Raw genomic sequence first — 27,128 nt, 5'->3', positions numbered from 1 at the left:
GGCTTTCCTCCCCACTGTACAGGCTGGGAGCAAGCGCGCTGGTGTGGGCCTTCTCGTATGGGCCTTGGGTGTGGTACCACCTGAAACCCTCCATGCAGAGGCGGGTCCTAGCCCCAAGTGCTAAGGGAAAACTGCCCCATCTCCAACACTCCCTCACACAGGGCCCTGCACAGCCAAGAAGAACTGGGTTTGCTGAACAAGCAGCTATTCAATATTTTGTTTTCTCCTCATTGTTCAACGTGTGGCCTCAAGCCAAGCCCTGCTCTGAATACAGAACCGGTGGTTTCCTTGCAGGCTTTCTGACAGGCTCACCGAGAGCAGTGGCTGGGCGGCTCACAAGCACGTTTATTGTCAAGCATCCTCGCTTTCCAAATCAGAAGCTAAGAAACAGGGAAATCAGAGTTGCAGCTTCTCATCCCTCTGAGTGCCTCTATGAAGACCCCTAAGGGCCTGGTTTTCTGGGCCACTTTAAAAAGCATAACTCCTGCTGGTGTCCCTTGTGACTGTGCATCATCAGCACTTCCACAGCTCAGATCCCAGGCTCATACCTTGGGAAAAAAAAAAAAAAATCACAATATGAGGAACAGACTATTTGGGGGTCTCCTATGACAAGCTGGTCTGAAAGGGATTTGTTGAATGTACAGAGGGCTGCTGACAGGGGCCAGGAGTGAAGCGAGTTCTCCAATGCGCTATTCACTGTGCCATTTGTCTGCCTCCTTACTTCTGCGACAAGTGAGCAAAGGTCCTACAGAAACCACCTCCTTCCCTTCCCAGCCCACAGTTAACCACATCAGAAGGGGCTTGTGCACACAGATCAGACACAAAGGCTGATATATGTTCATTCTGGGAGGTATCTTAGCCATGTCAGTAGAGAAACCCTAACCCACCTCCCTTGGACATGCCGCAGCCATCATCTACAGTGATTCAGAACTTGGCCAAATTCAGATAGTTTCTTACAGGTCAGGAAAAAGTGTATTCTTTGCCTTCATCAAGGCAAGATTCCTGTCTATGATCCATGATGCAAGGGAGTTTGAGCTCCCTTCTAGACAAATTCTTGACTTTTTTTTTATTTTTTCAATACATCTCAACAAAATCATGTTTTTCAGAATCTGGTGAAGAGAAATGTCAGGTGGCTTCACCACAGCACCTCCAAGCTCCCCCATGAGCAAAGAAGAGCATGGCACAGAACGAGGACAGCAAAATACAGACACTTCCTCACACTAATGTCTGGTGTGAGCTGTCTCCCAGGTCTTCCCCAAGTGCTACTTGGGAAGGACAATCTCCCTACATGATCATCATAAACAGATCACTTGAAGCAAAATGAATTATTTAAGTAAAATGAGGCACAGACTTCATCCATCCCCTGCTAACACCTTAATATTTCTGTTAACAAAATTTTCTCTGTTGAATGTTCAAGTGTATTACAGACCAGGACAGGGCTCAACGCTACAGCAAGCTCTATGCAGTCCCTGCCCCACTGACTTCCAGCAGGCTCCATGAGTCTCACTGCATGCTCAGGGACTCACGTCTCTTCTAAGGCCACACCAGTATCTTAGCTGCTGGTACCTGCACAGCAGAGAGATCACAGTGATTCACAGAAAGAGAATAAAGGCACAGGAGGCAATTTTCAAATCTACCTAGAAAACTTAGGATCTTCAGTCTCATCTTCTTTCAAACAGCCACAAGCTCCAAACCCCAATTCTGCTCCTGAAAACAGGATTAGAAAAGTGTGCGCATTACCCCACCGTACAGATGGTAGGAACCATGTAATGTACAGATGGTAGGACCCATGTAGGTCATCTGACGTGCCCAGATCTTGTAGCCTTTCGGCAGCAGACTCAGGAAATGATCCAAGGGCCCAGCATGCCAGCCCTCTGCCCTATACCATGCTTCTTCCCACACATAACATTACCCTTTTGAGGAAGATGGTCATACCCAGAAATAGCCTTAGCAATGTCATCTGCAGAGCAACAGTCTGTTTGGGGAACACATACTTCTCTGCAACATGCATCTTCTGACCTAAAGAAACTGCCTTTGGATGCACTGGGGAAAATGAGCTTTTTGAGTAAACACCACCTGACTGAAACACACTTTGTTTGAAAAGAAACTGATGGCATTTGTATGGCTGTGGGCCAGGCCAGACTTTCTTCACTTCTACTTAGACTTGTTAGTTATCTCTCATGTTACAACTATATTGCTGCAATACTGTGCCTGGAGAAGAAGGGAGGGGAAACATAGTTGAAAATACATTAACATCACTCTTAGCTACACACTGTATTAGGGAAACTGAGGCACAAAGACTTACACAGGCTGTAACAATATCAGGAAGAGAACCCAGATGTCCTGATGTCTGGGGTTATATTCTGTCAACAGGGACACGCTCACCTAGCATCTGGGAGATCCATGAAAAAGGAAGGCTGAGAAAAACAGAAGAGCTCCAATTTCTTCTCTTCTTACAGTTCTGGCTCACAAGCAAAAGCAACTAACATGAAGGCAGCAAGGTGGCTACCTCCCACTGCTTCCAGATGGCCAAGCTACTTGTGAAACAGTTCATGAACTGCTACAATTTGTAGCCTAACTGTTAAAGGCAAACCAGAAGCAGTGTCATGTTACCTTACCATTTCTATATATTGCTTTACAGCTGCCCAAGCACCTGGGCAATGATGACTGGAGTAATAGTCTCAACAGCAAACCCAATGTCATCTGCCCCTTCCCATAATGTCTCCCTTCTTGATGGTATAACAGATGGAAGGAGATAAACGAGAAGCGTTCAGAAAATAATTGACTTATTTATGCAGAGGAACTTTAATCAAAACTGAGGCAAAAGAATTGCTCTCAGTCCACATGCCTGCTTGTCACAGAGCAAGCAGCAAAGTATAAATAAGTAATTAAGATAATGTTGGAAATCATCTAGGCTACTTCAAACTGGATTCATAAAGCAACAGAACTGAAGTGAAATCACTTTCATATCAGAGAATGGAAGTACAGTGGGGAGCACAGAAATGAGAGATGGGAATATATCCAGCAGGATGGAAAAAGCAGGCCTGTTCCCTTGGAGCTGACCAACAAGGCAGTGTCTCATAGAGAAGAGATCCAGACAAAGGTCAGCCAAGTGCACAGCCCCAGAGACCCACAGCCTCTGATCAAGAGGGCCCAAAATAGTCAAAGACAACAAATCCTATCTTTGTTGGTTCAAACGGGGTAGGGAGTAGGAGCCAGCACTCTCAAGAGGAGAACAAACAGAAGCCAGTCTTTGAATTTGGGCAGAAGTTTGTCAGGAGGGATCAGGAGATGATCAACAGCAGGAACTCCAACAAGCAAGACAATTAACTCAGCAGCATGACGTGGACTGGTCTGTTTGGGTCAGAAAGAGAAACGGACTTGAAAGTTCAACCAGGAGCAAGAAAGGAAAAAGTCAGTCTTACCTACACACAGAGAAGCAGATAGAAAAATGCTACAGGTGACAACCAATTCACTGTCAAACAAAGGATCAGGTCAGGTTAAACAAAAGCATGAAGGATAAATCCCTGCATGTGTTGTGGATAAGGCATTACACAGAGAAGATACAAAAAGGGTACAAACGTGGTGAGAGGGGAAAAAAACCCCAAAACACCTGACAAACAAGGAATACTACATAAACCAGGGAATTCACTGTACAGTGAATATAAATGGCAGAGCAGATGAGGGAATTCCAGGAACAGATGACGAGATCTGGCCCAAATATCTTCCCTACCATCCCAGGGGACCAAATATCTCTAGGATCTGGGGCTAAGCACCTCCACATTTCAAAAGACCCTAAGCACCAAAATCTGAAGTTTCTTGTCGTTGTGCCAGCCCTGCTATCAGTGATGCAAATCAGCCCATGGCAGTTGCAGCACAGCTTTACCTGGGTAGAGTGCTGCAACACGAACAGCACGAGCCCTGACTAACAGTCCCACTGCTGCAAAACAGCATGCTCCTGCAGAGGCCTCCCCCAAATCTGGGAGGACAAAGGCATCATGAGCCTTCAGCCACAGAGTGCGACAATTCACGGGCGACAGATGCTGCAGCAGTGAATTATAGCTAAATTGCAGATAACATCAACAACTGGGCCTGCCTCTAGTTTACACAAAGGCCTCTTTGCACAACTCAGAGATTACAAATTAAATTTTACACCCACTGAAGGTATCAAAGTTTAAATTCAGCCCAGAATCATGGGTTTCTGCCACACAGATCTCCCTATGCGTGGCTATATTACTAATACAAGAAGGAAAGCATGAACTGCAGCTCTGCAGGATCTTCCCACCTGGAGGGCTATAAAATAAACAGAGTGACAAAGGGGAACACAGCAGGTTCCCCCGTGGAAACTGCTACATCAGCCCTAGAACTTTTGGAGGCCTTGCTCCTCACTAGGGAGTGGGGTTTATGCTTCCCATGTCATTTGCTGGGTTCACCCTCACTTTCTGTATTTTGCCTGGTAACCTGCCAGTTGTAGTACTGCAAAGCCAAGCATCACTGACAAGACACTGCATACAAACCTCACCTACACGGGGTATTTCCCCCCCCCCCCGCCCCAAATCATTGGCAGGATCTCAGCTTCTGATGTCAATCAGCAGAGACAAGGAAAGGCACAGCTTAGTGCCAGCAGGTTCAGAAACTCCAGTATCACTATGACTTGCTTGCCTACACTTGCAGGCTGCATTGGGGAAAATTACATCAAATGGCAGATGGGATGTGCTGAGGCTGAACTGAGCTATTTGAGTACAGCCCTACCTGCCAACCTGCTCTGATCAACTGTACTCCAGTGCAAACCTACAGAAGATAGTGGGATTTTAACAAGGGGTGATTCCACCCCTCGTGCATCGACCAGCAATCCATTTTCCCAGTCTAACACTCAAACTGTCATTATGCTTTCTCAAAAAGTCATGCTCACATCTAACTATAGTCAATACTGCTGGCCAGTCCCTCTCAACACCTCTAACAGAGAAGCAATCCTTAACAGCTCAGCCTTGTCCAGTTTTCCTTTCTTGAAAAATTAACTAGCACATTCATGTATAGTCTGTACTGAAAGGCAAGATCCCATCTCCAACTATTTCTAGACAAAACTTCAACAGCAACACGAAGATTCCAGATAGTAATCACACTGTTTGTACATTATCAAAATGTGGCATAAATCAAAACACGGCCAGCAAATCTCATCCATTCTCTGTTTTACACATGTGGATTTGTACTCTATGAAGCAAAGCCAAGTCCTGAGCCATGAATAGAGCTCCCTGGCACTACAAGGCTTGAGACAGAAAGCAGTCTCTATCCCCGGCGTATTACACAAGGGCCAGATTCTAACCCACCTACACATGGTGAGTCAAAACTCAACTCCCACTAGCTGTGGAGTAAGGCGTGATCCAGTGCGATCCAGCTTGCGATTGCAAGTGGCTAAAAAAAAAAAAAAAAGCCCACAAGCAAATAAACAAAGTATCATGCAGAAACAAATAACAACTGATAGGGGCTAGGAAGCAGCAAAGTGGTCAACAAAAAGCCTGAGACCATCTCTCTGGGATGTGAAGAAAGGTGTAGGGACTTTGTGCAGAAAAGTAGACCAACATGGGCTGACACAGCAATTTGCTCTTTCAGAAATTTCTTACATAAGACAGGCAAACTACTCAGCCCCCTGCAACTCCTCTCCCTCAATAAAATCAGAATTACAGCACTGTCCTAACTCCAGGGGCTATAGGAAGGACTGAAAATTTCCAGGTACCCAGTCATCAGCACAATGGGGGGGGTAGTGAACCTCCTCTGACACAGAAGATATATTATATTTAAAACTGTGCTTAAGCAAGTGTTCACCAACTGCCCGACTCCTCCCCTGCACAGCACGGTACAGCTGCACAGCACTGCTGCTCTGGTAAATCAGGCTGTCTGGTGCACCAGCCAGCCAGGGTTGACCTGCAGCTACACACGCCACATCCTTTCAGCTTTTGCACCCATGTTTCCGAACCTGTGGCACATGAAGCCACCACCTGAGGCACACGAGGTACCTAATGCACACCTACCTGTCCCCCCCAGTCCTTGCTCAAGGACACTGTGAGCAAGTTAAGCTTAAAGCCAAGAGTACTGAGGGTTTCAATAGTACAGTCCCCATCTCTACCCTCAAAAAACAGCTTCAAAGGTTATGAGGGTGGAGGGCTACAGAGAAGATTCAGCACAAAACCAAGTGTTGGGATTTAGAAGTGTAGAAAAAACATTTCAAATGGGGCAGAGGAGAGCACAACACACCAGAAAAAAATGAAGAGCTGCATCACTAGAATTGCCAAAAGGGCAAAGAAACCCAGACACCCAGATTTTCAAGACACCATGTCCAAAATGCCTTACCATACCCATTACAGCTGGTGATTCCAAGCTCTGCAGGCAACGTGCTACCAGACTGTAGATGTCTGAAAGGCCCTTGGGAAGCAGCCTCAGACACAAGGGAGGATAATGGGAAGAGAGGAAAATGAAAGGAAAAAGAAACTGGACAGAGATCAAACCCTCCCCCATGGAACTGAGCAATAGATTCTTTGAGTGTCCTTAACAACATGGGCCTCCTGGGAGAGCTGAGGGCTCCTAGCGCCGCTGGAAGGGTGTCTGGCATTTCCCCAGGATCAGACCAAAAAATAACAGGCTTTTCTACATGCCTGAGAGTCTAAATAAAAACAACATACAAATGACAATCTAATATTGCAACATAATTTCAGATTGTTATAAATCTTAACTTCATTAAACTGATTGTATTATTGGGGGGGGGGGGGGGGGGAATCATTTAGTATCCCTGCTGTTTATTTTATTTCCTGCTGACACAGCGATTCAAATTGATTAAAAAGTCTTCTCAATTATTTTCCAAAATGTATACACATCAAACCACTCTAATCCTGACTAACTACAATGAACCTTTCAAATAACTGGGTCTATTTAGAACTGCATATGTAGGGTCTGTAAGAGCAGTTTCCTGTGACATCGAATGCAAGTTAATGTACCCACAGAACCCTACTCCCAGCACGGTCTACTTCACTTCTTTAGCAAGTTTTTAGAAATCAGCTTCTGTCCCAGAAACATCTTCAGAAGGAACAAACATTAAATAAGTGATACTGTAGGTAACAATAAACCTCTGCTAATTTTTCATCACAGTCCAAAAACCAGAAGATACTTTTGTCAAGAGCAGATCAAAAAAAAGCAGAATTAAATTCTAATTTATTATGGGTTGGCTAATTGATTTTCTTGGCTTTTTTTGCTTTTAATTATGTGTTAAATGGGATTTTTTTAAAAAAGTTTCCCTTGTTTATTATGAAGTCCAGGTCACAATGACTGATTCTCCATCTATTTTTGCAGGTGGGTAATTTTCAGTACCTAAATATCCCTGACTAAAGCAAGACTGCGTATTTTAATTATATTCAGGTTTTAACTCACAGCATGCAACACTAGGTCTTTAAATATTACACATATATAAAGTCTGGAGGATTGCAGAGGGGAACCCCTCTGCAGCAATCTGCATGCTGTCACCTGCACAGTTGAGATGAATGAAGGAAGAGAGAACCTGAGCCAAAACATCCTTCTTTAAAGACGCATCATGTAAATTAGAAATAATGAAGCAGTGTTTTCCCTCTTATCTACATGCCCTGTTTGTGGTAGAAAAAAAACCTATTTTGCTGGCACTGGGAGACCGTTGTAAGAATAAGATTTGCTCCACCATTGCCATCCAGAGCTGGGCTTCCTGTTCTTCAGAACTTTCTGGGTGTTTGTGCCATGACAGCACAGAGCCTGCAAATGCTGAAGGGAAATACTTGAATTTAAACTATGAATTAAAGAACATCCAGGCTCTGTAAATACCCTGTGCCACATAATCATGGATTAATTATTTGGTTCAATAAAGAGCAGCAACAATGCACACGTGTCAATTTCTAAAAGGGTATAAATAAAGGGAAAAAAAGAAAACAGCTGTGCTTTGCCAAGGCTGCTTGAGAGACATTTTTACAGGAGGCTTTCAAATGACAAGATCTGCACGAGATCTCAATGCATAATTTCTCTACACTAACTAAACATTTTGAAACAAAAGCAATCTAAGAAAAATCTCTTCTCCACACATGAAATCTAAGTCTTGCCCCTCATCAAGGGCTTGATATTTTATTCAAAGTCCATTCAACCTCCACTAGACAGAACTTACTGAATTGTCCCTTTGATTTTAACAGGAGGGGATGATACAGAGCCTTCCTCAAACAAGGCTGATGCTATACTCAGCGTCATGCAAAACACACTGCAGTGAATTTGGAGGCACCCTGAACTTCACAGTTGTCACTTCCCAGCACTGCAGCCATCTGGAAGGCCTGCCATCTCCTACAGCAAGTGCAAGCTGCTACGACTTGCGCTAAAAGAAACTTCCATTTCCAACTGTGTGTGTAAGGTCTGAGCTCCCCAAAAGACCTGCTCTGGTCTCCACCCGGAGCAGACCTGACGCTGGTCACTCCCTGAGGCCGAAACAAGCATGGGAGGCAACTCAGTGGGTAACACTCTCACTCTGAAGATTCAATTTGGCCTCAGCACTCCCTGCATAATGAAGGTTTTCAAATAAGACCAGAAAGTATCTTTTCTGCTTCTGTGTTGCCTTTCCCCCCACATCAGTATATTCAGACTGTCATGCTGAACGGCCCAGCGGGCTGGTCTCTGCACAGAAAGGTGCCCGTGAGAGCTGTGCCTGGGGGCTCTGTGCTGGCAGGGCGCACTGAGCACCCCGGCCCAGGGACTGGGAGTGCTCTGCATCCCTCTCCAGCCTACAGGCTGCTGGATTCGGTGCTAAGGAGCTCCTGAGGGGGATGTGCTTCCAGCCCTCCTCTGGAGAAGGGCAGGTTGCCATGACAAAGGCCTTTGAGAGAAAGAGGTGTGGGATGGAAAAATAGTATGTGAGAAACCTAGAGGGGAAAAATACAGATCTCAGTTCAGCATTTGCCATCATTTCCCAACACAAAGTCACTGGGATTTGGGACTTTGGTTCCCATCAAACCATAAATGGCTACAACTGCCCTGAAATCAGGAGAGGCTGGATGAAGGGTAGAAGCAGGTATAAACATGCAGCATACAAAGAGCTCAGGATATGCTGATCCTGATGAAGAAATCTTCCCCACAGCAAGGTGTCCTAACATCACTTCTAACAACCTTTATTATCAAATGCTGCCGAAGCAGAATCCCTGCAAGCAAAGGCACCTTTCCCCTAGGCCTTTACAGGTCCTTCCCAATGGCCTTAAGAAAGCTTTAATCACCTGAGCCACCTGCCACCATTTTATGGATTGCACAGGCATTGCTGCAGTAAAAGCAAGCTTGCAATTGCCTTTTCAAAATTATACTTTATCTTTCTAAAGTTTCTCTATCCCAGAAGGTCTGAACAATTCTACAGAAGGGAGCAAAAGAAAACAAAAAAGAACAGGAATGAGAAGTGAGAGGCAGATCCTACCACAGCACCAAGAGACAGGCTTAATTCCGTTGTCTCTTCTAGATTTAAGAAACCAAGAAATGCGGCATTGCATAATAAGAGAAGTGTCAAAAATGTGGAGTTCTACAATTACTAAGCAATCAGAAAGCTGGGAAATCCCACTGCCCTGAAAGGCAGAGTGAAAGACAGCTTCATTTTCCTGAACTGAATTTTTAACACGTCGTACATAGCAGCCAGTCATCTCCCTCTCTCCCATTTGTTGTAGGGGATCCATTTCAAAACATCATTTCCTTGCTTCAAATCATGCCTGTCATTACAATCCCAAAGCACCCAGGCTGCACGCACGCTATCCCTTAAAAGCGGTGACTTCTGGGTTGGAAAGACATCAGCTGTATATAATGGGAACAGCTATTGCCTACCTCCTCCCTAAACCCAATGAACAGATCTCCCTATTCCCCTTCCCTCTGCAGCATCCGAGCCTTGGCACAGAGTCAGCTGGCAGTGCCACTTCAGATACAGCTCCCCTGTGTCCCCTCTGCTCTCAGCGCTATGGATCCAGAAGGGATGCTGCACCTGTGTGTCCCAGCTCTGAATCCTCCTGTGCTCAGGCTCTTCTCATTTTCCCCTCAGGGTAAGTTTCTCTCCTCGGCCTCCTGCTTTCCTCTCCAGCGTCACCCTCCCAGCCAGCCCTGCACCCCAAGCCTTCCTCCCCGCATCGTACCTGTTGGCAATACTTGCATTGCTGCCACTGCCGCTGTGTTTTCTTGCCCGGCTCAGCCTCCGCGTGGGCTTTGGGTCTTGTAGTCCAGGACTTGGAACTGAGGGGAAGGTCGAGGCATAGCCATGTTCGCACTCTGCATGAGAATCAACAGGCAGGGGATAAAAAAAGAAGGGTCATTAAAAAAAAAAAAAAAAAAAGTCAGCAGGCAGGCCTCACCACTAACCCGTCAGCCTAGCTGGGGAGGCCCTTAACCACAACAGCTCAGGGAAATGACTGATGATGTATTCAGAGGGAAGTGGACTGGGAGGTGGAGAAAAGAGAGGAAGGGGAGTGTAAAGGCTCTGCCAACCTTGGAGGAAGGACAACACCACTCAAACACCTGAAAACATCAAAAGAAAACATCACAGCCCAGCGAGCGCCTTGTCTCTCTCCTCCTATCCAAGCTATCTGAACCAGGCAAACCAGGTGTATTTCACTGTGCCATCGAGGTCTCTGCAAAGCCAGAGCCACCCACCACCATCCTTCCTGCCCGGTGGGAAACTTTCACACCAATCCCCACTTTTCCTTCCAGAAATGGCACTCACTTCATTCTCCTCCTCTCTGAAAAAACCTTCCACGTCAGCCACCACCTCCAAGAGGATGTGCCAGCCCTGTCCCTCATCAAACTCCTCACTCCTGGGGATTTACCACCAGCCCACCGGCAAACGCTCGCTCTAATCCCCTTCTCCAGGGTCACTCTCACCCCTCCGCGGGGATCTGTGACCCCAGCCCCGCTCCCCCCACGGAGGGCTGTTATCCCAGCACCCCTCCTCCCCCCATTACCTCTCTCCCTTCGCTCCAGATACTCGGCCGCCTCCAGCAGCCGCTGGATGTTGATCATCTGGACCTGCTCCATGGCCCCCAGGCCGGCAGCCGGGGGACTCCGCAGCCCCGGGCCCCCCTCCGCCCCCACGCTCCCAGCTCCCCCGCTACAAACGGGGGCGGCTGCGGGGGGGAGGAGCGAGGGATCGCCGTCTCTCCCCAGTCCCCGGGCCTCCTCACACCGACAGCCCTCTCCTCCCGGAGGGGGGCGGGGGGGCGGCAGCTCTCCCGGGAGGGCGAGGGGTGGGCGCACGGAGGTGGCAAGAGAACACGCGAGGAAATGCCGGAGGAAGGACTGGGACCGGGATCCTCCCCCCGGGGGAGGCAGCGAGGCCAGTGCTCTTCCTGACCCAGACCCGTCCCTACCGCCCGGCCGAGCGCTGCCCACACCCGCAACCCCCGCTCCGGCCCGGCCCGCAGCCCACCGCCGCCGGTCCCGGCCCCAGCCCCGGCCCGGATTTACCCCCGCTTCGGGCCCTGCCAGGATCCAACCCCCTCGGCCCCCGCCTGGGCTCGCCGCCCCCCGCCCGGCCCGGCCCCTCAGCCCCGCGGCGGGACCGGCCCCTCCGGCCGCCCCGCCCCACCCGCGCGCCCGCCGCCGCCTCGCACCACTTTGTTTACCTCTGCCCCGCGCCCACGGGAGGGGGAGGGAGGGCGGGGCGCCGCGCGCCGCCGCGGGGCTGCCTGGGAAATGCAGTTCCCGGGCGCCGGCGGGACGGCGGCTGAGCGGGGACAGCGCCCGGCCCGCACTGCCGCCCCCCGGCCCCGCGCAGCCCCCCGGGGCAACGGCGGGGCGCCCGCACGCCGGAGGCGGCGGCTCCGCGCTCGCCCGGGCCCTGAGGTGCCGGTGGCCAGGCCCGGAGGAGATGGCCGCGCGCCAACCCGGGGCCTGAGGGGCCGGTGGCCGGGCCCTGAGGGGCCGGTGGTTTGCCCTGTCATTCCTCCCTCGCCGCCAGCTCACGAACCCATCGGCACGCACTGCCCAGTGGTGGGGTGATGAGTGGGCACCGCTGCCCCCCGCCCCGGGCACAGCCACCCGTGGGCAGCATCGCTGCCACACCACAGCAGCCCGCGGGCCGCAGGTCTGTGCTCCAGCAACACCCTGGTGGGGAGATGGACATGGCCTAGGAGGCAGGGGGGACCTGCAGCCACTTCGTCCCTCTCCTTGCAAACACCAGGGCTTTCCACAGGTGGAATTGTCCGGACTGTGGCAAGAATAAAGCAGAGAGACCACAAAAGAAAAAGCTGCAGCCACAGGGCGGGAGCCTTCCACAGCTCACCTGCGGGATGTAGCTAAAGACAAGGTGCCAGGCTCTGGGAAGTCACACCTGGAGTGACTGACACAGTATTTCTGATGGGAGGCAGAGGTGCAAGACCCATTTTTTAATGGGAACACAGCCCTTTGATATCACAGACAGAAGATGTCACACACAGCAATCTCACCATGTACCACTTTGTATGTTTGAAGCAGCATGTAAACAGCAGTGACCACCTCAACATTTTAATAGTCACACCTATACCTTGCAATCTGATCCCCATTCTTCTCAGCATCTTCATTAGGCATTTACATCCTGATTTTCATACAGGCGTGAACCCTTATGATCACTTCTGTGACTCTAAATTTTGCCAATTACTTTAACGTTTGCTGGAACTTAAAAAATGCTTAGCATTTAATTGTATGATACCAGTCTCCAAAATATTTGATTTATACTCATAAAGGGAACATTCAAAATCAGAACATCCAGAGCAATAATCTGAATCTCAAGATGATACTGACTTAGAAACCCTTGAAGGATTGTTTTGTAGTTCTAATTGGGGTCATGTTTCATGGGTCTGAACCTTTAGGCTATGACTGGTTACATTTGCAAGCATTCCTCCATCAGAATGGGAGCTGGAAAAGTACCTTGCAAAAAACCAGAAAAGATGAGATTATCAATTAATGGCTTGTGTCTGGTAGCAAGAGCTTTAAGCAGAGCACAAACTATCAGGAGACTCATGATGAAGTTGCAAGAGTTGGCAGCATTCAACCTAGGAAGGCCTGAAAAAAAGTGGATTCAGGGTAGCTAACTTTTCTTTAAACGTTTCGCTGATTCACCATTTCTGAGGTTTCCTCAGAAAACTGCAGGCTTGCAGCTGATGGAGGTAAAAATAATACAACTATTCAGTTCTTACACAGACCTTTTCATCTCCAAATCTCAAAGGATTTGTTTTGTTTCTCGTAAGACGGGACAGTTGAAGAATAAAGGAAGCTGGGACACTTTCAGGGACATACCTCGCTCACCCTGCACTGTGGAAAAGCAAGCCCCAGCCCTCGCTCAGGCAGGACAGCCTCCATTCACACACCTACACTGAGTCAGACCATAGCACTGGTAAAAATTGGCTTTTGTCTGGGTGAGAACTCAGGGAAGGAAGTATTCTCTCTCTCCCCACCTCTTTTTTCTACACCGGAAACTGCTGATAGAGCAGATTGTTAAAACCACTTGGAAAATTTTAAATTTGAGCAATCTCAGGGAGTACTTACAGGATCTTGGATTACTCACAAAGGGAAAAGGACACTGGTGCACACACCGCTCCACATCAGCGGGGTTAATGCGAGAGCATTTCTGAGCTCTAACTGTGCTTCCTCTAACCTGCTTCCAAAATCAGGCAGCCATTTGACTCTCGGGATTAGCAATAATTAATTAAAATAAACATTAAAAAACCCCACCCCACAACCCCCCCCCCCCAAAAAAAAAACCACGATGAAGCCCCAAAATCACTGCAAGACAGGTTCTCGTCAGCATCCACTACCACTAGTTTTTCTGACGGCACATTTGGAGATACGTGGTGCCATTTTAGGGATTAAATAGGGAAAGCCACGGCTGGAAAATGAAGGGGTAGTTTAGGAGCACATCAAAGTGTCAGCCTCCTGAAGCGAGTTCAAGATACAAAATAAAAGAGTATGAAGGAGGGGGACACTGATACACACGGTGAATGAAATCAGCCCTGGAATGAAGTAACAGCAGGCCCAGTTCTGCGTGAAATGATGTAGGATCAGCTCTTCCATTTACACATCAGCTCAGCTTCCAAGTCTTTGTTTCTGAAGTAAACAATGTACAATTAGAAAAAAAATTCTGTGTGAAACAAAGACAAATTTGAGCATAAACTGTGGGACATCTTCCCAAAGAACAAGCCCTGAAGAGGCAGGCAAGCCGACCGCGGAGCCACAGCGGATCTGCAAAATCTTTTAGTTGCCATCCCAAGTGCTCATGTGGGCAGGTCAGCCTGCAAAATGCCAGAGTTGTATGTGACAGAAACAAAAGTGGGTGGAAAGTGAATGGCACGAAGAGGCCCGATGCTATTCAACTGCTGACCAAAAACCCCCCAAAGTCACATTTTAAATGTGGTTGAGCAATCCACAGGCAATGCTGGGGAGGGGCTAAGAGAAGAGTATTTTAGGGGAGAATGAGATCATTTAATTTAGTGGCTCCGAATGATCTGTAAGTACAGTTTTCTGATTATAAGTGCTTGCTGCTTGGCATCCCTTCTGGCAGCTGTGATTCACTTTCATTGTGTGTTCTGCTGCTTCGCCCTTTAGAAAGGGGCTTTTTACATTTTATTAAATGGCACTTCGGCAGCCCTCCATTTCCAGCCTTAATAATGGATTTGTTAATCTCCCTGATAGCCTTTCCCTCCTCCTTAGCAACAATTTAAATATCCAAGAAGAAATCTGCAGTGCAGAAATCAATTAATATTTACATCTGAAACACTGCTGTACTATTTTAATCAAGTAGAACAGATGTGGTGTGTTTTTTACCAACATCACTATCACTTGCGTTAAACTAGCATCTTCCATCAGAGAAATCTTCTAAGAGCTTTCCAGAAAGTATGTCTTAAGCTTCTCAAACCTGCAATGACTTCAGCTCTTTTCTTTCCACTCTGCAGGAAGGGAAACTGAGGTGTAAGCAGCATAATCGCTCACATGAAGACACACCCTAAGCTAGAGGTGGAACAGGAACACAGCTCACGAATCAAGATGCCCAACCCTCTGCTTTGAACACAAGGCTTAGAAATAACACAATGCTTTGCAACGTGGAAATTATTTTCAGCAAGGCAATCCCCTTGGCTAAACTGCCTAGTTTTCCATCACTTCTTTGTCTTTTTCTAAAATCTTCCTATCATCTCCAACTCCTTGCAGCCTCGAGGAGGAACATAAAGATGCAAGAACTTCCTTTGCCCACTTTCACACAAACCCTGCAAGCTCTTAGTATCTCTTTCAAAGCCTTGAAACCTAACACCCCTGCAATCAAGGCATGAATAGAGATCCCCAGCAGGAATCATTCTCTGCTGCTCTCAAATTAGTGAAAAGATTCATCAATTCCCCAAATTTCTGGGCACAGCAGATCCATAAAACTCCTCAGTTTTTCTAGCCAGGGGAACAACAGTTCTGCTATACCTGAATATTCCACCTACCAGCACACACTGTAACAACCAGGTCTCTACTCTTACAGCCATGACCGTAACGGCTCAGCATCGGAGGACTTGCAGCAGCAGGCTGGAGAACATCCCAAATCCCACCTACTCAACACCCTTCCAATGCTTGCAATACCTTCAGCAAGGGACCTACACCGCCTATAGGACCTGGCCTCATTTCTCATCCAGGAGCCTCATTCTTTCACAAAGCATCAGATAATCCCTTTCAGCACTCCCACTGGTGCCTGGAACCCATCCACTGGTGAGGACAGACATTTCTCGGAGCCAAACCACCTGGATATCCCAAGAGTTTGAACAGGAATACAGCGCATGCTGTATACCTCACTCTGATTCAAAGAGCAAGCTCTGCCAATCAATAAGGCAAAAGCCACAGGTGCACCAGCTCTTCGGGCTACTCGCTCCTTTCCTCTCCCCAGTTTATTCTGAGTCAGTGACTTATTCTGTGACTTTGGTCAAGTCACTTGACTGACCCAGCTGCAAAATTAAGTAAGAGGACCTCCCATGAGAAAAAAATACATCATATACAGGATGGGGTGCCTCAGCTAAACAAGAAGAACGTAGGATTCTCCAGCCAACAGCAGAAGGTGCTTTTCCGCCAGCTCTCACGTTGCTCTGCTGACAAAGGACGTGATCGGTTCTCAGCAGTGCTTCTGGCACAGTCCCACAGTTTTACCTCTGCCCTATCATTTCTCCTGCTGTGGCTTCCTTCTGAATTTTATGCTGAGGTCCAAACAGTGTGAGTCAAAATAACCCAACCTGGAAGTGGCTAACACATGAATCACTGCGGCCAGGTCACGAACCAGAAGGAATGAAAGGGGCTTATTGTGAGCTGGATGAAAATATATATAAATAAAGGAGCCCTGTACTGCTCCATATATCACATCACCGTAAGACCCAAGACCATCTATACTGACCTTGAGCCACGTGTTCACCTCTCATTGATTCAGTGGGAGCTCTGCGCACAGACTGAAGGCAGTCTCGGCTCCTTCTGCCCTCCGCTAATTATAGGTTTCTGATACTTCTTTACTTTGGCTTGTCAAAAAAAGACCCCAAACAGCACATAAAAAACGGAAGGAGCATGATGAAGATACTGTTGACTCACCCTCTAGGCTCAGTTTTCCTCTCCTTCAGAGAGGATTATTCAGGAGCAAAGGACAAATCTAAGGTCACCCATTTGTTATTCCTGGTCAGAAAGTCAATAAACATAGCCAGTATGTGAAGAAGATCTAGCTGTCTTGTGTGAGGAGCCAAAGTCCACTGTCCCATGCACCTCTACAAGACTTGTGAATAAGGACACTGCAGTTACAGTGGCTTGCTTGCCTTCATGCTTTTAGAAAAGGATATGGCAACATACGTCTGTATCTGTAGTGAGATCAGTATATATTACATACCACGTCTATTACAGGTAGAGTCATCATATCCGAAGAATTCATCACCTGTTTATGCAACTCCTACTGACAAAAGCCTGAGTCCACACACACAAAGGGGATGCTTGACACACACTAAACCTCAGCTGAGTTTACTCCAGGTGCCTCTAAAAACATCTTCCAAACTCCAGCATTTCAGCTGCTACAGACTTCCAGCCATGCTTATTCATGAAGTGGCATTTGCAGAGATTATGGATACACCAACAGAGCTGCCCTTAGCACAACCTCCATTTCTGAAAACAGCCACTGTAATTTTTTTCATGTGACGTTTCTATTCCTTAGATACCAAGCTTAAATTTCTAGAAACAGGTCATTTGGAAACCTGTACATGTCAGTTAACAAGATGTGTTGGGATTGGGTTTTGTGGTTTCGCCATGAGAACTGCAGCAAGCAGGCAGGCATCCCTGTTACTCATTTCCAGAGGCTCAACTGGAAAAATAATTCAGTTATATTTCAGTATCTAAAATACTCCAGTTTACCCAATCAGTCTGGTAACAAGACTCAAGCCTCCCCTACCACTGTACTGTAACACAGATAATTTTTATTCCAATATTTTTTAAAGCTGAGTGAATACTACAATGGTAGTTTCACTGCTGGTGCTGAAAGGGCACTCCTGAAGCATAGTCTTCCCCTGCTCTGACAGTACATTGGTACATCCTACTCTGCCCCGTGGCTCTCAGCCCTGCGGTTCTGTTTCCACACCATCCAGCCAACCCACGGCCCCTCTGCTATTATTCACAACCACGATGATGGGATGTGGGACCTATAAATGTAAAACAATAATCTCCTTATTTCTCCCTCTGCACCAAACAGGTAGGAAACTCCTGCCTTAACTGAAAGTCCTGCCCTAAACATGGAAGGCTCCACCGCCCACCTCACACCACTGACCTGCTGGCAGAGGTGGGAAAATGGTGTGTTTTGGGGGCTGAAAAGGGCCTTGTAGCTGCTCCTCTACTGCCAGAAGGTGTGACATGCACACTCAGGGATAGCCAAGAGTTTGGATCCACAAGAGACAGGGTTGACTCTGCCTCTCAGGGGGGGCCCCCACCAAATGGCATCCACTCCTGCTTGGGACAGTGTTTTTAAAAGGTGAATAATCTGGTATAGCCACCAAAGGCTTGGAAGAATGAATGTAGAACGAGTGTCGTTTATCAGAAACTGTGTAAAACTATTAGGAAAACCACTTGGAACTTGTCCAGCCATAATAACCCTTCCTTAAATTCCTGCCTTTGGTTCCCAAAGACCTTCAGCCTCCCCACAGCTGTGACACTGATCCCAGCCAGCATCCCGGCGCTTCACCCAGCCCCATCCCTGTCACCCGTCCTGGCCAGGAAGAGACAAACACCTGCCTGTTACCTGTTTTTTTAAGACTGTGTTTCCTTGAGGCAGGGCACTGTCATTCCTCTACGTGTCCAGCACCTAGCACAACAGGGCTGTGACTCAACCACCTTCCTGACGGGAGTAACACCAAAATAGCTCGTTACAGCCCTGCGTAACACCGCGGTCAAATGACCTGGGCATCCTGCAGGAAGCAGGCGAGCACCGAGTCTGTCTGCAACCAAGTCTGGCTGCAGTCTCCATCACCAAACTTTTTTGAGCCGGTCTCCTCTGGTACTGCTAATTGCCAGGTTGAAGCCTGCAACGAGGAGTGACCAGCCATTACCGACGTCTCTGCCACGCTGCCAGCACGGGGTGCACTGAGCAATCACTCCTGCGCTGGCAGACGAAAGGGCATAGTATCCTCTTGGTGCAATAACCTCAGCTCTGCATGTAAATCTCTTCCCTATGTATATATGTTAGTATATAACCCTCCCACTTCTGCAGCTATTCCTTAGTTTAGATAGGGCCTGTAGCGCTCAGAGATTGTTTTCCAATCCCAGCAGCATTTTTCTTTGTTTGAGAGCAACATGTAAAAGCTGCCTGGTTTACGACGGTCACGTTCTGAACAGCACGTTCAGTAGTTGAGCCTTTGGTTAAATGGGACTTTTCAACCGAAAATGTCCTGATTGCAAATTAAAATATTGAAAGGTTTTGTAGAATTGCCTAATCAAAGTGAGGATTTTCAGTGCTATGACCATGATGATTGTTAGTGAAAGCTTCAGTGAAAACAAGTGTCGGGAATGGAGCTGTTTGGATGCAAACACCTCCTTTCAAAATTTAGCAATAAAAAATCCAGTATCCTCCTGTCCTGCTCATTTTCCAGTTCCAAACAAGGAACTGCATAAAATGATGCATTTTTAAATGGAGCATATAAAAAACCCAGATACTATCCACCTCAACGGCAAGAAAAATTCTATCCCCTCCCCAAAAAAACCCCACGATTTTGACAGTTCACCTCCAAGACAGGAACATGCTGAAAGAAAAAAAACAAAAACAAACCAGCGGTCTCACACTCGATTTCCAAAGCAGCAGTGCTGCTGCTTTCACACGCAAACCCGTTTTTTGCTGGTAACTCCTGTCGTTTTCCTACTCGCAGCTGCCGGCCGCGGTGCTGCTCAGCTCCTCAGATGCGTGGCTTTGCAGATTCATTACGAAACAACAGCTAGCACGTGAGGAAAAAACCCACCCCGATATTAATTCAACTTTCGAAAACAGAAAAGCAGCCTGGATTTGTTCTGGGCAAGCGGAGAACAAGGGCTTTCGGCCCATCGCCCCCATGGCTTTAGCAGCACAGCAGCTTCTCCGCAGCGGGATCCCTTTCCCTGGAAGCCTGCGTGCACACAGCTGCTCCCGCAGAACAAGGGCACCCTATATTGTCACCTGCGTGGGACCTATAGCTGCCATAGAGGGGTTAGCAGCAAGTGGAGGGTGATGGAGCGATGGAGAGGGGCGGTGGGGGACGCGCTGATCCCTTTGTAAAGTTAAACGAAAAGGAAAACGCAGCACAGCACACGGTCCATGAAGAGGAGGAAAAAAAGGGAAAAGGGAAAACTGGGGACGAAATAAGAAAAATAAAAGAGAAAAAAAAGATATGAAAAAATGAACTAGACAAAAAAATCAAAATAAAGACTAGAAGAAAGAATAACAGAGAAACCCGAGGAAAACAAGGGTAAAACGCGGGGGGTGGGGGAGCGGGTTCCGGGGCTCCCAGCGGCGCTTGCATGTGACACCCCGGGGAACAGCGGCACCCCCGCCCCGCCGGCCCCTCGCCCCCCCTCTCTCCCCCGCCGCTCCGCTCCGCGCCCGCTCCGCGCCCCGCTCGGCAACGCGTGACGTCACACGGGGGACCCCGGCGCCGCAGATTGGTGGAGCGGGCCGCGGGGCCCCGCCCCTCGGGAAACCACCGCCAATGAGCGCGGCGGGCTGGCTCCATGTGCGAACCATGTGGCTGCGGGGGCGGGGCTGCGGCGGGCGCAGCGCCGCGGGTGTCCGCTCCGCGCGTGGGGCTCCGCAGGCGCGCACCGCCGCGGGGGGCACGGCGGCCCCTTTGTTCCCAACGCGGTTGTTCCCTACGGGGCCGCCCGTCCCTCGCAGCCCGCTCCCCGCTCGGGACACCGATCCGCAGGGGAAAGGCGCGGGCTCCGCGCACCCTCCGCACCCGCGGAGCGGGAGGGCGGCGGCGCGGCTGGTCGCCACCTCGCACCGGGCGCTCGCCCTGCCCGGCCCTGCCCTGCCCTGCCCTCCCCGCCGGCTACCTGGCGAGCGCTGCCGCTTGCCTACGTGACTCTGCCCATGCCCCGGCGGGGGGAGCGGGGACGTGTCACCGCCTCCTCCCCCGCCGCTCCGGCTCCGCCACCGGCTCCGGCTCCGCGCGGGGCCCGCCGACCCCCCCGGACCCTCTCCGCGCCCCCCCCGCCCTCCCCGAGAAGCGGAGATGCCCCCCCACCACCCCCGCGCCGTCTCGCCCCGCTCTCCATCCCAAACTTTCCCCCCGGGCCCGGCTTCCCGGTAGCGGGCGGGGGTCCCACGCGTGCCTCCGCCGCGGGGACTGCCGGCCAGCCCCGGCGCTCTTTGTCACTGTGCCCCCGGCCCCTGCTGCCAGCCAAAAGTTTAGGTTATTATTTTTTTTCCCCCTTCGCCCCCCCGCCCCGCCGGTCACGCACACGCGCGGCCACGGCTACAAGCCCACACTTACTTTTATTCTCCTTCTCGATCCGCTCCAGGTAGCTGGCGGCCTCCAGCAGCACCTGCACGTTGTAGAGGAAGGTGTCCATGCCCGCCGCGGGGCCCGTGTTGCAGATGTCCCCGAGGGGGCACCGGGCCCCGCCGGCCGCCCCCGCGCCCCGCGGCTCCCTCCGCGGCCGGCCGCGCTTCCCCATGCCCCGCCGCCTCCCCGCGCGGCGCTGCGAGCGCGCCTGTCCGTCTCTCTGTCCGCCTGTCTGTCCGTCTGCCGGCGAGCCCGGCGGCCGCCGCGGTCCTAGCGCTGCCGCCGCCGCCCGCCCCGCCGCTGTGTCGCCCCACGGGCCGCCGCCGCCGTCCCGCCCCCCCCCGCGCCCCGGCGGGGCGGCCCGGCCCGGCCGCGCCTGCGGAGTGCGAGCGCCGGCGGCTGCGCGGCTCTCGGCACGGAGCGGGGGGGGAGCTTGTCCCGGGGTGGGGGGGACCGGTGGGTCACCCCCCAGCAGCCCCGGGATGTCCTGCACAGCCCCCTCGCCCCCCCCCCCCCCCCCAGCGGCAGACGACCGCCTGGAAACGGGGGGGGGGGGGGCTGTGGCGCCCGCGGTGGTGGCACCGCGCCCCCGGGGACAGGGGCACCACACCCCCAGGAAAGGGGCGCTGCACCCCTGGGACAGTGACACGGCACCCCCGGGACAGTGCACTGCACCGCTGGGACAGTGGCACAGCACTCGCAGTGCCATTGTGGTGGTGGGGGCCCCGCTGCACCCATACCCACTCACAGAGGCACAGCCAGGCCTGTCGTGCCCCTTGTCACCCCCTGTCACCTCCCGTCACTGCCCGAGGGTCCTTCCCTGGGCAGGGACCCGGAGTGACAGGCAGGCTGGGGGCCTCTCCTACGCCCAGCCCTGGGGGCGCAGCCCCTACCTCCAGCAGACCCCCACGGCACGAAGCACCAGTGGTTTAATACCAAATTACTCCTCCTTTTTTGCATGGTGCCCTCCAGAAAGCCCTCTCTGGGTTCAAAGTCCAAAAGCAATTAATAGATTTTTTCCAAAGCAAATCAAAGCTGGAGAGCAGGTGGGGGGTGGCCCAGCCTCCCCCCAGCCCTGTCCATCCCTGCAGACCCGGGGTCAGGGCCGGGCACACCGGGGCTGGGGCGTATCCTTATTTTCCCCTTGTTTTGCAGCCAGGCAGGTGGAGAAAGAGCACCTGCACCCTGGGGAGAGGGCGCAGGGCCTGACAGGGGCTGAGGAGGAGGAGGAGGAGGGGGGCGAGTCTTCACACTTCCACAAACCATCTGCCATCTCAGGTCTGTGAGTGTTGAGGGGGCAGCAAGAGGGGACCCCGCTGGCACCAGGCCGGCAGCAGGTGCCCTCCGACCCCCTCCTGGCTCTGTTTCCATCCATGGTGGCAACGCCCGAGCCGCGGTGCTACAGCGTGAAACCCTGCTCCTGCCTGGCCGGTCGGGTCGGTCTGGATCAGCTGAGGAGCCCTGCGGGAGCGGCCGGGGTGAAGCATCGCCCCAGAGATGTGCTGGGGTGCGGGGACCTGCTAATGCCCCACTGCCATGGGGCTCCGTGTGCCTGGCGGGGCTCACCGGCCTCACAGGGGCCAGCGCCGGCTGGAGGTAAGAAGAGAGGTTGCGGTGGCGTTTAAAAGATGCCATATTAGTAAGTGTTAATTGGTACCTGGAGCCCGGGCGTCACGGGGACCTGAATCATCCAAGAGGGGACGATGCCCCAGATGGCAGCGCATGCAATGAAGTCCCTCCAGCTCCCAATTGCTGGAGGCTGGCAAACTATTGTTGGGAAGCAGGGCTGCAGGATTTCGTCGGTCGCACACCCTTCCCAGGCCACGTGCAGGAGCCAGGCCGGCTCTCCAGGCTCTTGGCCCAGGCTCTCCCATGGCAGCATGGCACCTCCACGCCGGCAGCACCACCCGGCTGCTGCCGCATCAAAGATGCCACAACTTGTCCTATCATAGTGCGTGGCAGAGTGCCCCTACTACCACCCAAAATATGGATGGCACAGGATGGACCAGCAGTGCCCGGAGATGGGAAGTCCCTGGAAAATTAGGCAGTGGCAGGGCATGAAGCATCAGCTGGATTTAGTCGTGGCCTGGAGAAGGCAGAGGTGAGAGCCCGGTGTGCCGGGAGGGGAGCGGGAGAGCACGCCGCTGCCGGTCTGGGGTGTGCTCAGCACCCGCAGGTGTCTGGCCATCTGCAAGAGCAGGATTTCAGCTGGAAAAGCAGGGCCTGAACAGAGCAGGGGGTGGAGGTGGGAGCCATAAAGGAGATCCAGGTGAGCAAAGGACTCAAAAGGTACTTGGCTTTTATTAACTCCACTAACTAGCTGAGATAAGACACAATTCCTGCTTTACAAGTGTGCACCGGCAAACACTCCCATTAAAACATCAGGCAGAGAGTCTCTGGCTTTCTAATTGCGCAGGGACCGAGCCGGGAACGCAACTCTGCTCTAACCAGCCCTGCTTGCATCTGCTGGAAACCTGGGCACAAGTGCTGCCCAGCTCAGCCTAGCGCTGAGGGCATCTCTCTGCCTGCTCACCAACGGGGAGAAGGTTTCCGTGACCTTAGCTTAAAGTACAAGAAGTTGTTACTGAAAACACATCAAAGGCAGCAGAGGCAGCCAGCATCAGATTGCTTAAAAATCACATGATTTAAAAATCTCGGCCCCTCTCCCAGAAGAAGATGAGGATGTGTATGGTCATCTGGAGTTCATACTGTAGTTCCCATGCCTAATGGCAGCCTTCTCTGTTACCTACTGCATTTCTTGATCCTCCTCATTCACTTATGCAACCCTTCTGATATTTTTGAATGTTTTGTATGAATCGGTGCTGATTCAACCATCAGTAGTGGGTACTGCTTTTCCCAGTGTGACATCCCCAGGGTTCAAAGCCAGAATAATCATAATTTTGATTCCCTTCCCTTCTAGCTTTATTCTGAGATTTTCTTCTTTAAAGTTACTTCCACAGAGAAAAGTGATCTGAACTATCAGTCTCCCCAAACAGCTGGCCTTGGAGGGGTTCGAGCAGCTTTGCAGGATGCAGGACAGTCCTTGTCCCCATGAGGTTTGTACTCAGAGACAGTCCACGGCAAGGCACAGCTCAGGTTGTTGCCCACTGGAGGTGTCAGGAGGTGCAAGAACACTTGCCTGTTCTGTCTGCTCCTGGGACAGCAGAGGGTTAAGGCATTTGTTAGGGAATGGGGTAGGGAAATACCAGCGTTTCCAAGGGAATGGTCCAAGTGCAGGATTTGCAAGGGACCTGCCTCAGGAGAAATGGGGTTTCTAGGGGATATGGGTTGGGGGGTATGCTGCAAAAAAAGGGGTGGGTAGGAGAAAGCAGACAGATCAGAGAGGCAACATGGAGTGCTAAGGGAGGAGGTTTTGCAATATTGCCATCTCTGCACACATCCAGCAGCTGTGGACCAGCACCCTCATCCATGGCAGCCTTCTAAATACAGCCAGTTAAGGGCATGCTCTCTTTATTTGCCTTCTCTTTTACTTTGTTTAAGCATTGAGCTCACCCTGAAGTCTTACCGTCAGTTTTTACTCTGCAAGGTGATGGTGGAGCTGCTTCTCAGACAAAAGTGGAGGGACTGAGTGCAGCTCTGTGGGCCCATGGGAGCAGGAGATGGGGTGAGCTGGGGTGAGCCGCCAGCACAGCCCCACTGCCCACGCCATCGGCACGGCCGCCGCTGCCCGGGCACATCGCCAAAGCATCGCTCACCACGTGGGAGATCCCCAGAGCTTTTATCAGCAGCCTGTGGCCGTATGCTGCCCTCGGTACGGCATGGCATGGCAAGGCGAGCGTGGCCTGAGGGTGCAGAGGTCAGGTGCCCATGGTGCTCTTACCAAATTCACACTCGTAGAAGTGGAAAAAATATCTACCCCATCATCTGGGGATTGGGCCAGGTAAGAGGTAAGATTGCTGAGGTGCTTTTGTTTTTCAGTGCTCCACAACACAGCAAAGTGTGGGTTTAGGTGCAAAGCTGCCTGGTGGTGTGACTTGCCCGGAGAAACCCTAGGTTAGAGAGTGAGCATCCCAGTCTGCTCTGCCCTGGGTATCTTGTGCGTGTGTGTTGTGCCTTTGTTGGACCAAATAGTGAAAAACAGAGCTACAGCTCTGAGCACGAATGGTAAATCCCCTTCGGTGGGTGCTTTTTGACATTGTTCTGCTGGTCTCACACACTCACAGCCGCTATTTCCCCACATCACAGGTGTTACCTATTCAATTTGTTCCGGTGGCAGCATCAGTGTAAATCACCCCCTGGACAGACCTGGCAGGGTCTGGAGAGGGTTTGAAAGGGTGGGGGCCAGAAGAACCCTGGGTTTCCATTTGCAAAGTCTCCTGGAGGCACCTGCTCTCTCTCCTTTCCAGCTAATCCCATTGTAATCCTTTTATAAAATTTCACCTGCCTTTAAAAGTCTGCTGCTGCCCTTTTGGAAGGACGAACCTGTTTTCCAAGTGATAATTGCACTGCCCATCTGCCAAGGGCAGGTACTTCTCTCTGCACAAGAGCGATATCAATACATTAAAAAATTGATTGGAGGACTACCACATCTCTTTTTTTCTTCTTTTTGTATGGATACTGTTGTTGTTGTGGTGATGGGCTAGAGGTGGTCTGGAGCGGTTGTACCCTAGAAATGGTGTTGATGTTTCCTCTTGCCTGCTCCTGTCTTGCCCAGCCATACTGTTTATCTCAGATCCATTTATGCTGCTGTTATTTACAGTTTCATCCTTCTAGTACCTCTAAAGCTTCTACTTAATTTCCTTTGAAATCCCTCCTTACAAGCTACCTGTGTGGTGCCTCCCGATCTCATCCAGCATTCATTAAGCAAGCCTGAGCTATGATCTATTCTTTTACAATAAGCATTTTTTTACCCCCCCCCCCCCCGCCTCCTGATTGCCCTCCCCACTCTCCATCTATGCAATTGTAAGTTTTCTGTCTCAGAGGCTGTGAGCTGGCACAAGCTCTTCTTTGCTCTTACCAGTTCTTCGCCGTTTGTGCTTGGCCTTTCACAGTAGTTGCTATGCAGTACGGATATAAAAATAATAAAGAATATTTTCTTGCCCACCCTTAAGGGAAAGCACACATATGGTCTAAAATTGCGCTGTGCCAGCAGAAAAAAGCACATCTCTTGGTGGGTGGATTCACTGCTGAATATTCCCAGCAGGTCTGGGTGGCTCCATAAGGGGTGGATGGGATCTGCCAAGGCAGGTGGGAGGATGGACGTGGCCAAAGGCCCAAGAACGTGTCCCTGGTGAAACGGGCCAAGTGGAGGATCTAGTTCTTTGGCTGCTGAACTGAAAACTTTACACCACTCCTAGGAATACACTGATTGATCCTCAAGTCTAGGCTGGCGGACAAAGAGAAGGTCATTTGACATTGCTCCAAGCCGGAAGAACTTGTAATATTCACAGTGTGCAATTTTGCATGCTCTGGCTTTGGGTTTTTATGTTATACTCAGTATCTGTGACATCCAACACATCACTGAGATTTGTGCTTTCTGCGCTGGGGCTGAGGGGCCGAGGGGCCATTAGGACAAGCCCTGGAGGATGCACTGCAGGAAGAACATAGAAAGAGGGACCTCTTGATGGATGGTTTGAGACTCTTCTCACTTTCAAATACCTTGTGTCCCTCTCCCCAGCTGGCCTTTTAACTGATTTCACAATAAATAGCCTCCCAATCCCCCTGAGTTTTGATATGTTAGCTCACCTTCCTGAGGTGCTGGCAGCTATGAAACCATGCGTCCCTGGGATCATGCACAAATTTTAGCAAGTCAGGCGCTTCATTTTTCCCTTTCACCCTCTCCGAGTCTCATGTCTTGATGAGCTGGCTGCAGAAAATAAAGCCTAGAGGAAGAGAAAGGCAGAAACTTGACAAGAAGAAAACCTCCGTTCTGGGAGGTTTCCAGCTGTTCTTCCACAAGATGACGGGGCACACAGAAATGATGCCCAGGGGTTTGGAGGGACAGGGACTCGGTTTTGCCCTCCACAGGGCCATCTGGCACATGCACAGACAAGTTAGTTCCCTTGGATTTCGTGGCTAAATTGGGCTTTGCAATAGCTGGGGGTGGCATTATGGTGGGGAAATCCACCAGGGCACAGCCAATTCTTGACTCCAGTGATGGTAGCA

The 27,128-nt window shown here is 50.7% G+C and overlaps 1 protein-coding gene across 6 annotated transcripts in view; it reads right to left on the bottom strand.

The window, feature by feature from the left end:
- Positions 1-21,211, bottom strand: part of MXI1 (MAX interactor 1, dimerization protein) — a 57,460-nt gene extending 36,249 nt beyond the window's left edge. Inside the window, exons 1-3 of one of the 6 annotated variants that reach the window (XM_074875259.1) lie at positions 20,991-21,211; positions 10,155-10,287; positions 1,638-1,707 (exon numbers count right to left, since the gene is read on the bottom strand). In XM_074875259.1, the coding sequence (XP_074731360.1) occupies positions 1,638-1,707; positions 10,155-10,173 (89 nt within the window). In that variant the 5' untranslated portion in view covers positions 10,174-10,287; positions 20,991-21,211. The other 5 variants (XM_074875261.1, XM_074875260.1, XM_074875258.1 and 2 more) reach the window with 5 other exon arrangements.
- Between the last annotated feature and the right edge of the window lie 5,917 nt (positions 21,212-27,128).

Source organism: Strix uralensis, chromosome 7 (genome assembly GCF_047716275.1).
Source record: "Strix uralensis isolate ZFMK-TIS-50842 chromosome 7, bStrUra1, whole genome shotgun sequence".
Lineage (NCBI taxonomy): Eukaryota > Metazoa > Chordata > Aves > Strigiformes > Strigidae > Strix > Strix uralensis.
The sequence above is the reverse complement of the archived record's forward strand: the minus strand, read 5'-3'. Positions and strand labels throughout refer to the sequence as shown.